An 11,958-nucleotide genomic window follows, 5' to 3' on the forward strand; every position below is an offset into this window, starting at 1 on the left:
TCACCATTATAAAAAATAACCTACCTTATTACTAAACCTTGATAACAACAGTAGCTACATCATACGACAGTTTACTTAAAAACAAACAAAATGTATATAAATGTACATGTTTATTGTTACTCACTCACAGATTTGGTGTGGAATAACTCACTCTAATAAATAACGAAATAAATAAGAAAGAAATAGTCTGAAATGTGAGTTTTGGAGACCAATTCTTAAAAATTTTTCGGAACAGTACTTCCTATCTGGGAGATACTCCAGACATCTCGATTATTGGCCTCCCAAAATATTTTTGTATATCCGCCACTGGTGGAGCTTCTTGTACCCACCCAAACATCAAACTGGCTTGCTCATTCCGCCAGTTCTCCTGATTTTGAGTAGAGAATAACAATAAACGACACGTTCTATGTCATACTATTTTCATTTGATCCAGGACGAATAATTCTAAAGTCCAACCAGTCTAACAGTTTCAGAAACAGCGTACAGTTCCAGACATATAACGTACAAAATGTTACTTTTATATATAGTCCTATCATTACTATTTATCACTATACTATCCGTTCGGAGTAATGAAGACCTAAGAGTGGAGACCAGGAACTGTGAAGGTTATAACCTGCAAATGACGCGATCCACCAGTCACGTGATCATCTCATCAACGCAACTGTGCGCAGCTCCGGGCTTCCGCGGTCTAATCTACTCACTCACCCTCACGCAATTATTGGCGGCTATTTCTGCAACCCTTCAACGCCCACCGGTACATTTCCACTGCAAACACCCCCTTCTGTGTCGTTTCACGTGAACACAACCGATATATAACATATTACGTTAAAAAAAATTAGTCGGAACAGTTCGTGAAAATTGTTAATCTGGACAACGGGTTCCGATCCGCATTTCCCTGAATGGAAGGTTATGTGTTTCAAAACTCCCTGCAGAACCGCCATTTAAATTATAACATTTACATACTTAGTCGTGTAATAGAAATGCATTTTGTAATGTTTTAATGTAAGTCCTAAAAGGTTTTCTCTAATAAACCTTCTAAGAATTTTCTTAGAACAATCTATTTAGATTGTTTTGGAAATCGGAAGATTACATACATAATAACATTGAAAGTGCTAAAAGGGGGCTTAAATTTAAAGCCTAACTATGAATACACTGTTTTAAAGCTATCACGAGAAAATTTGTTTAATTATTTTTATCAAAGTGTGTTCATAATAACTGGAAAAAACTAATTCTGTTAAAAAATGACATTTTGCGTGCCAAACCAGTCAGTCAGAAACTAATTGTCGTATAAAAATCACATGTGCACAATTGGCAGACTACACATAAGATCAAGTTTTACAATTAGGCCAAGTTTCAAAAATGTTCTATAATACTAATAACATTTCCCAAACTAAGTTTAGGAAATCATAAATATTTTTGATATTTGATATTTATGACAACTAAAGTTTAGGACATAAATATTATACACTTTTTTATAGAGGACGTGTTTCGAGATGTGGAGTACATGTGAAAAATATACTTATTTTTTTCAGTGAGCCGGTAAAACTATTATAAAGTTACACCTTGCTCATTACAAGATTCTTAAATTCATGACAATGGTTATACAAGTTTTTGGTTATGACCATAAATACATTATTGTAATAAATATAGTAAATTCAATGTTTAATACAAAGCAAATACAGGAGAATAAAGTTTTCTTATTTAGTCTAATAATTATATACAAAAGTTAACTTCATTGTTAGTGTGGAATATTTTTTTATCGTTAAATGCATTTCGATATTCTCGTCGTTAATTTAAAGTGGTTATATTTCATCGCCTTCAAATCGAGCTACTGGGTTCATAATCAATCCTTCAATTAATTTTCTACTGAAGGCAACAATATATATATTCTTTTGATTATTGATTGATTCGCTTTATTGATGAAAATCTGTAATTGTAATCCTCATTGGTCAGCTGGGTCTTATCTTCTGGTGGCGGACATTTCCCAGTATTTCCGTATAAGAGCATCGCTCAAGGACAGTGGGCAAACTTTCTATTATATAAGTAATTAATTGTCGGTTGTACTGTAGAGCACCGCCTACACCGGAGCACGTCCTTGGATCTGCCTCGGAACCCGTCCGAGTGCCGGCCTTGGATGCCTCTTACAGGTGCCACTTCTCCCACCATTTCCCGTACATTCACTTTCTGTCAGTGTGTCCAAACTGTGACATAATTTATCTTATGACATTCTTGAAAAATGTCCACACCTCTACTATCATGCTGGATTACCATTAATCCACACAGTGAGTTCTGTAATGATCTGCAATGATAAGCTTGATGGTGATGTATTGGATGCAATTTTAAATTAATGTTTCATACATAGGTTTAAAAGTTACTTGTTATTATGAAATCATCATTATCATAATTCAGTTATGATAAATATTAAATACAGTTTTATATAATTTAACCAGAGACTAAGCCTCGCACACAGCTACAAAGAAGCTTGTGTGTCTCGAGTTCGCAGCCGAAATACACCTTATTTATAACCAAGAATAGTTGTCATGGTGTAGAGATTTGTGTACTTTTAGATGTGCAACAGACTTGACATTTTTACATCAGTTTGGTGCAGTTCGAAGTTTCTGCAACAGAAAATGTCAGAAATTCCTGTTATGAAAAACTTAAAAGAGATATTTTAGTATCAGCGTACTCCATTTCACATGCGAAATACGTGGGCAAATGTTGAACTTAAGATAGAAACCTGTAGGAAAGGCGAAAAATGTTGCATCAATTGAGGCCTTTTTCACAAACAAAAATTAAATCGCACTCAACTAGTTACTTTAAGTTTATTTCTGAAGAGTTGTAATATAAAGGATATATTCAATAGGAGAAGCATAATTTTCTTAAACGCTAAACTTATGTGAGAGGATTCACCCAAGTGGAAAATAATATTACTAAAAAACTACACGAAAATTGGCGGTATGTAAACTTAAAAATTTACCCCCAAAACCCCACCTTAAAATTAAATTTAGAATTAATACCTCTGAATTAAAGTAACCTGCTTATTAAAAATTAGTTCAAATGTAAAAGACTGAATGTAAAGAAAGGAAAACTGCAAAGGAACAAGCTTAGGAATCTTTTGCCAAGAACTAAAAAAGTAAAAATGTGAAATATGTACCTAATACAGGTATAGTTTAGAAGGATACACACTCGTATTATATTAAAATAATTTTCATCCAGTATATTAGTGTGTCATTAAATCATATTTACACATTGCCATAATGGGATGTCAAATAATAAGTAGCTTCAAATAAGAAAAAAATATGTGACTGTTATTGTCTAAAAATTACAAAACTGTAGCGGAAAAAGGTTGATCTCCCTTGCCCTGAACTGTCTTCTGCTAATATATAAATATAACCAATTCTCAGTTTTCGTGATGTTGACATGAAATGAGCAATCTAATTCAAATACTGAAAAATATTATCTAGTTAATTAATTATTAGAAACCGTACTTAAAAATTATCAACCTGGTTCCCGGCTACATCAGTTCTTTACATGTTTTTTTTTTCAATAATATTTAGTTATAAACAAGAACATGAATGCCTGCAAAATGTTTTATCTTTATTATTTTGCCAAATATGTTATAATTCTATATTAGTTATTGAATAATATTTATAGTTAATAAGTTTTTAGAAGACTTTCAAAATAGTTATTTGATAAACGGTATTATATATATTCTGTTCTAACGTAACCCCCGTGTGTCCGGGTGCTACAAGTAGACGTGTTATTCCCATCGGCCCTGTGGCGCAACGGATAACGCGTCTGACTACGGATCAGAAGATTCCAGGTTCGAATCCTGGCAGGGTCGTGTTACATTTTTGCTACCTTTATTTACTTACCTTTATGCTACAATTACTTTTCTCTTTTTTACATTTGAATTTTTCTAGTATATTTAATAAGAGCTCAATATTGCTTAATTTTTTTACTTTTGAATGGCATTTCGTATCGAAGTTTAAATACATCATCTAAGAAATTGTATTCAATTTCATTAGAAAGTGTAACATTTGTTACTTTGTTTTGGACCAGAAATTATGTAAATTAAAGTTATAAAACTAATTCTGGTTCATCAAAAAGGAGATGGCAGTGGCGTTAAATCCTGATTTCACTTTTATTTGGAAGGAACTGTAGATGTTATGATTTTTACTATTACCAATCAGTAAAATTGAGTAATTTTCTAAATATGTATTCATTCAAGATCAACTTAGTTCGTATCTAATTGATTTGTGGTATGATAAGAAATTTTAGTTGTTGTGTTTGAATGTAAGTACAATATTTGATTACACTGTATAACTAATATAATAATAGGTACTATCAAATTACTGTAAATTGTTTTAAATTTGTGCAAGTTATTTTGAAAAATATAAAATATATTAATTTTTATTTGCTACCGCAATATACGAAAGCCATTTAGATTAATAGAATTCATTTCTCAGTTAAAAATAAAAAGCCTGAACTTTAATGTAATGAGACTAATTAAAACCAATCTGGAATTTTCAGAACAAGTTTACTCTTAAATATTGATGTTATGAAAAAAAAACTTTATTTTCTTAACATCAATAAAACAAGTTTAAAGTATATAGTTAGTATTTCCTAGGTACTGTTTGTAATATAATTTTGCTATATTTAATTTCTTATTTTCCAACCAAAGGCAATAATAAATATTTTGTTATTGTGTAATATATTTTCCCTTCTCACTAATGTGGTTAAAACAAAGTTAGCTAATATTTAGCTGATTTATAAAAATTGATTTAATAAAAGAAATATGCAAACGGATTATATTTAATCAGAAAATTTAATACTTAATTTTATGTGAATTTTAAGTGTAGCAAAAAGATAATGTGACCCCGACGTGATTTGAACACGCAACCTTCTGATCTGGAGTCAGACGCGCTACCGTTGCGCCACGAGGTCGCTGTGTTTGTGAGAGTTGTACGATTTACACCAGCTACAAGTCCAATCCAACAGGTGTATTTAATTGATAATGAATAAACTCTTGAAGTATAGTCTACATATTATGTTTAGACAATTTTATAATTTGAAATCAGTATGGCTTTCTGTTGTATCGAGAAATCCTAATAAAAAATAATCAAATGCAGGAAATTGTATGGAACTATGATACCTCTGTAGCTATTTTATATATTTATTATATTGTTATCGATCAAATCAGACTTGTTGTCAATTGAAAATTGTTTGTATTTGAAAAATATATGAAGTGTAGTCGCACGTTAGAAAATGTCTTTGTCCACTGTGTTTTCTACAGTAACCCTTACACAGCCAACGTTAGTGGCAAAAAGCTGAGTGCGTGTATTGTAACTCGGATCCAATCAGTGTGTCGCGAGAAGAAATTTAAGTAAATTTTGGCAATTTCTTTTGACAAATAGTATGCTGCAGCTTAGCTATTGCCCAATGGTTGGTTGTTCTTCATTCCAATTAAAGGGAGTGAGTTTCGTACGGGTTTCGTAGTAGTATTCATTGGATCCGATCCGTTACGATAAACGTATATCTCATCCGACTTCTTACACCTAAAACCGGCCTAAAGTACATTAAGGACTCAAATATTTTTATGCACAAAGTTAAAGATTCTGGCTTAATGAAATCAGCTCACTTCCGCAACATTAAGTTTAGACACAAAAAACAAGTTTTTACAATTAATCAATAGCTAACTGTATTGAATAAGAGCCGTTTATACGTGGCTCTATTTAATATATTATTAAAGTGTCGATCGAGAATGCAACAAAAGTGGCACTATCCATCCGGTATCTCCAAGGAGGTTTTAGAATATTATCCCATTTATATGGTCTAACACACACTTATTGATCATTCTGATTGACTATCTGCTTCATATACAACGTTGTATAATAATTGTTACAACGTGCCCAATTGCATGGTTGTATAATTGCAACCTTGTCTACCCAACCAGTTTCATGTTTCTATAATTGCAACCTTGTCTAGCCAACCAGTTTCATGTTTGTACAATTGCAACCATGTCAGGCCAATTTCCTCAACCCGTATGTTTCACAAGCCTATCTGATAAGAGGGAACAACAGAGATTGAAGACTTGGGCGACGTGAGCGCCAGTGCGGGTAAAATCCTTGAGGCGGAGTATCATTGTTACAATTCGTGCTTGTTGTTACAGATGCCTGCCTCCGCTGCCAGGCCGAGAGCAAGCAGGACACTAGGTATGGCCGGCAGGACTGTGTGGTGGTGTGGGGAGAGTGTAACCACAGCTTCCACTATTGCTGCATGTCACTCTGGGTGAAGCAGAACAACCGCTGCCCTCTCTGTCAGCAGGAGTGGTCCATCCAACGCATGGGAAAGTAGCACAGACCGACATTTGTGACGCGCTCTGTTGGTATACATTCATTGGTGTAAAATATTGTAATTGTTTTTGGAAATAAATGTGATTTTTGCCTTCAATACATGCTGAGTTTTCTTTATTAAATATTTAAAATTAATTCAGAACACTCAGACTGGTTAGGTCTGACACATTGGCGTATATAGAAAAGTATTTCGGTGGGGATTGACACATCGGGAGGTTTAGGAGGTATTTTACCTTCCAAAAACTGGGGCTTGGAAAATAAATGTGATTTTTGCCTTCAATACATGCTGAGTTTTCTTTATTAAATATTTCCAATTAATTCAGAACACTCAGACTGGTTAGGTCTGACACATTGGCGTATATAGAAAAGTATTTCGGTGGGGATTGACACATCGGGAGGTTTAGGAGGTATTTTACCTTCCAAAAACTGGGGCTTGGAAATAAATGTGATTTTTGCCTTCAATACATGCTGAGTTTTCTTTATTAAATATTTCCAATTAATTCAGAACACTCAGACTGGTTAGGTCTGACACATTGGCGTATATAGAAAAGTATTTCGGTGGGGATTGACACATCGGGAGGTTTAGGAGGTATTTTACCTTCCAAAAACTGGGGCTTGGAAATAAATGTGATTTTTGCCTTCAATACATGCTGAGTTTTCTTTATTAAATATTTCCAATTAATTCAGAACACTCAGACTGGTTAGGTCTGACACATTGGCGTATATAGAAAAGTATTTCGGTGGGGATTGACTGACACATCGGGAGGTTTAGGAGGTATTTTACCTTCCAAAAACTGGGGCTTGGAAATCTTATCCTGGAAAGTTGTCCGGTTTTAAGACCTCCTGAATGTGTTCTAGCCTAAAAAAAAACTACTGGGTGCAGTTAGAATGTTTGAGTTTCACAATTTCAGGAGGGGGGGGCTTCAGCCTAGTGAGCCCCTTCTTTATATATGCCCATGGGCCTATGTGAGAATTAAAATAAAATATGTTTTCATACACTACTTGAATATACCGGTATGAGCAGTTGTCCAAGAATATATTTACTTAAAGTTTCCATTTCCATCCCATCCTAAATTTTAAACAATTTAGAACTTTTGTCATTTTTGGTAATATATGAGGGCTATCCAGAAAGTAACATACGTTTTGAAATAAAAAATTAACCGACTGAAATAGGAACATTTTATTATATACATTTAAAAGCTACACTCAGGCTATTTTTCAACGTAATCCTCTTTAAAATTGAGACATTAAAATAACGTGACACTAGTTTATAGATCCCAGATTTGTAGAAATCTGCCGCCTGAGATCTTAACCACTGATTAAGGCCAGCGTGAAGTTCATCGTCACTATCGAAGCGCTGCGTTACAAGCCAGGTCTTCATCGTTGGGAAGAGTCGCTTGGTGCCAGATCTGGGCTATAAGGCGGATGATCAAACATTTTCCACTCAAAACCATCCAAGACTTATCATGTACGATTGGCTGTATGGAGACGTGCATTTTCGTGGAAAAACAAACTTTTTTAAATTCAATTTTCCCCTACGCTTGTTTTGTAGGCCCTATCGCTCGCCGTAGCTTCTGCAATGTTTCACAATACTTCTCTGCGTTGATTCTTAATCCTCGTTCCAGGAAATCAACCAGAATTACACCCTTAGCATCCCAAAAAAAGGTTGTCATAATCTTTCTCACTGACAGAATTTGGAGACATTTTCTTAGTAATTCTGAAGAACGTGTGAGCCCCCATTCCATAGACTGCATTTTTGTTTCAAAATTAACATGCTTTAACCATGTTTCATCACCAGTACCGATACGATCGAGAAGTTCGTTACCGTGTTTATTGTACCTGTATTCACCAAGGAAAGTTAACGATGCAGCAAGTCTTTGTTTTTTTGTGATCTTCTGCAAATATTTTTTAGAACTCAACTGGCACAAAATTTGTGGTATCCAAGCTTCCCTACAACGATTTCGTGAAGTAAACTTCGTCAAATTTGTGGAAAATGTTCCGGAGTTCAGTCATTGTAAAACGGTGATTTTCACGACCTTAGTCACTGATTTTCAACATCAAATCTTCACTCCCTAGACTAGGCCAACCGCTATGACTATCGTCATGAACATTGGTGCGGCGATTTTTAAAGTCAATAGACCACTGCCTTACTCTGCTTTCACTCATTATTCCATTTCCCTAAATTTCACACAGTTGGCGATAGATTTCAATTGGTTTATGGTTTTTTGCCAACAAAAACCTCATTATTGAACGCACTTCACAAGTGGTGGGATTTACAATTGCAGCACACATTTGAATTAGGTAGTGGCAGTGAGGAAATAAAACAGATACAGACCGCGCGCGACTACAGCTCGATGCGTACTGAACGCCAGAGTGTTTTGACACCAAGATGGTGGATGTAGCCCCGCCCACTGCCACACCATTCAAAAACGTGTGTTACTTTCTGGATAGCCTTCGTATAAAAACATTACGTATGAACGTTTGTAATAAATTTAAAAGTACTCTTTTTTGGCAGTTTACCATTGTACCAAAATGTTGGTTGGGTAGGCATCTCTAAATAATAAATGGGGCAACCCATTGAGTTTTAATCATCAAATTAAAAGTCTTCATTATAATTTCGTTTTGTTTCATAAAGATCTGTAATTTTGTATATTAATAAATAAGTTATTCTATTTAAAGTTTTTAAGTTAAAAGTCTCCCAATTCCTAATTTTAGTGAATGAACTTTTGTGAAATCCATTAAAATTTCCACTTATTCCCAATTAAAATTCCAAACTCTTTAAAAGATAGGTTGAAGGAGGAAACTTTTGGAATAAAGAGTACATGCATACCATGTCATTCTTCTAATTATTAAGTCTAATTTGTTAGTAATTGTTTTAAAGTAGAATTTTTAACAAATGACAGACAAAATCTAATGATGTTATAAGTATAAGAATATTTTAACATAGACCATCAACTTTATAAAAAATTACTTTAAAATTATGATAATAGGTGATTTGTAGAATTTAGGAAGCTAGTAAATACTTAGAAGGCTCCCGTTTATGTGGAAAAATATCAAATATTGACAGTTTAAACTTTTGTTTGGTTTTTTTCAAGCCATTAGTACATAATGAAAATCTTAATTGATCTATAATATACTTCATGTTATCGTCTTACTTAACATCATAGCTTAAAAATATATTATTTAACAATCACACCTTAACACTCTCTTAACTGCCCAAGTAATTTTGTTCTCTTTAAATTAATAGAAAGTGAATTATATTAGAAACCTCATGTAATTAACACTAATTTTCATTTATATTTTTAGTGTTGTTAATTTTTAGAGTACCAGGAACACTCTGAAAACAACAAAACCATTCATTTACATTAAATTCCAGTGTTCTATTTTTAGGATGTTCTCAAAAACATGTATGCTATAAACATTTTTATATGCCCACAAGCTGTTACCCGCGGCTTCGCACGCAATCTTTAGAACCGAAGTGCTTATATTACTTAGTTAAAAGCAATTATGGTGTAATATGATGGGAGTCTTATACACATTTTAAAACGTAAGTAGTTCTCGGAAATCTATTTTGGTCAAAATCGTGTTGACATAGTTGAGTTTGCCTTGTCCTGATGAAGAAAATACACACATAAGTAGGACTGAAAAGCCTATTACGACCTAGGGGGAAGTCCTACCTACTTCTTATGTACTTTCGGTATAAGAGGAAAATTCTTAATAAAGTTATGCAACATTCCGAAATAATCGTTATTAAAGTTTTGCGTTACACTTGTTTTTTGGACTGTAGCCAGGGAAAGAATGAATCGTTCAGGCATGTTACTATTCATTTCTATGTTTTCCCATACGCCACTGTTAAAATTCCATATCACAATGTAAAGGAAGCCCACCAGTTAAAAGTAAATTATGTGAAAACATTTATAACTTTGTTCATTAAGTTTTGTAACATAACATTGTTTAAATAGTATTTAAAATGCATTAGATTATTTAAATTCGTCACTGGCGCAATCTGGAGTAAAATATATATATAATTTTTATTTACTATCTGCATTACACTATTGACCAAGCACTGTTTACTTAATAATTAATCAATTTTAAATGTAAACAGATGTCTCAGCCAATTTGTCGAACTGTAGCTAAAGGTCAACAGCTGTTTAGTGCCAGTTTAATTTGAATTACAAAACGTAAAAACTACAATTTTTCTGAATTCCAAAATATTCCAGGAAACTTTTCTTTACCTTTTCTTCATAACAACCTTCCTTGGATTTCAATGGACATTTTACAAAAAGAATTAACCAAATTGGTCCAGCCGTTATCGAGATTAGCGCTTACCAACACATTTCGACATTCATTTTTATTTATAAGAAGATTAAGTGTTGTAAACAAAATGAAATAAAACTCTAAATTAAATTGGTCGACTTTTCTGGTGTAATTTTGAATGATTTAAACTGTAGTATAATATAATAACTTTGTATCTTTTAGTACATTCTCAATTTTTTTATTATTGCATTGTTGCACCCAATAAATTCAACAATCAAGTGATTACTTCTTTTATTGTTATCTGAGCTAATTATGAATATAATTCAATGAAAACTTGGGTTCTATTTAATTTTTACGTGTAAAAGAAGAAAAGCTTTTTTTTAACTGGACATTTTCTGTGATTAATCTCAAGCTATAGACCATTAAAAATGTTTAGAAAATTTGGTAACATTTTTCTTCATGCAAATTTGTTGCACACTGGTATGAAGCAGTTGTCCAAGAATATATTTACTAGAGTTTTCTAGCAATATTATAAACTGTGGTCATTAAAGTTTCCATTCCCATCCCATCCTAAATTGTAAACCATTTAGAACTTTTATATATATGAACTTCTCTCAATAAATAAAAATGCTATGCAAGTTTTAGCTAACATCCACATTTATAGTCAAATATGGCTGGGAACGGGGAAGATACCTCAATGCTAACCACCACCAGATACCAGTACTGGAACAGATATCTGTGAAAGAAATCCTGGGACTAAAAGGGGTAACAGCACTTGTGTATATACATTTGTAAATGTATGTTCATTAAAATAATTGTGTATTTCCAATAAATAATATAAATATTTATTAATAATGTTGGTAAAATGAAAGTCATTGTATTTCATGTTAAAGTTAATTTATTACAAATTAATTCAAATATACAAACAGTGGTTACAAGACAACAGGAAAGAAGAATAACACAAACACATTTAAAAAATCAGATAGATACATTTACAATTTAAAAAAAAGTTATTTTGCTATTTTTTAAATACTTAGTACATTTTATAAATTGGAAGTGGATGTCATTTCTGGTTGCTCCTCTAATGTGGTAACAGTTGTTTATTCAAACAGCACTTAATTGGCTGAGCATTCCTGAAGCCTATCACTCTTGGAGCTGGAAAAACTTTATTTCTGTATATTAACACAAGTAGCCTAATTATTCCAACATATCCACCATCATTGTGGCGATTTGTAGACTTTAATACATACTGAACAAAAATGTGAATGTATTATATGGCAAGCTATCTCAAGAAAGGTTTCATGTGTAGGTTTCAAATCTTCCACGAAATCTTCATTCTTTCTAC

The 11,958-nt window shown here is 33.0% G+C and overlaps 1 protein-coding gene and 2 non-coding genes across 3 annotated transcripts in view; 2 read left to right on the forward strand and 1 right to left on the reverse strand.

Moving 5' to 3' along the window:
- The window catches only part of LOC124362693 (RING-box protein 2), a 127,466-nt gene extending 121,011 nt beyond the window's left edge, over positions 1–6,455 (forward strand). The window contains exon 2 of the mRNA XM_046817404.1: positions 6,173–6,455. Coding sequence (XP_046673360.1) covers positions 6,173–6,357 — 185 coding nt within the window. The 3' untranslated portion in view covers positions 6,358–6,455. The remainder of the gene's footprint in view (positions 1–6,172) is intronic.
- Trnar-acg lies at positions 3,772–3,844 on the forward strand. The gene has a single exon. It is a non-coding gene; the product is annotated as a tRNA-Arg (tRNA).
- Positions 4,876–4,947, reverse strand: Trnaw-cca. Its single transcript has one exon. It is a non-coding gene; the product is annotated as a tRNA-Trp (tRNA).
- Positions 6,456–11,958: the final 5,503 nt, after the last annotated feature.

The sequence above is a fragment of the Homalodisca vitripennis genome, chromosome 5 (assembly GCF_021130785.1).
Source record: "Homalodisca vitripennis isolate AUS2020 chromosome 5, UT_GWSS_2.1, whole genome shotgun sequence".
Taxonomy (NCBI): domain Eukaryota; kingdom Metazoa; phylum Arthropoda; class Insecta; order Hemiptera; family Cicadellidae; genus Homalodisca; species Homalodisca vitripennis.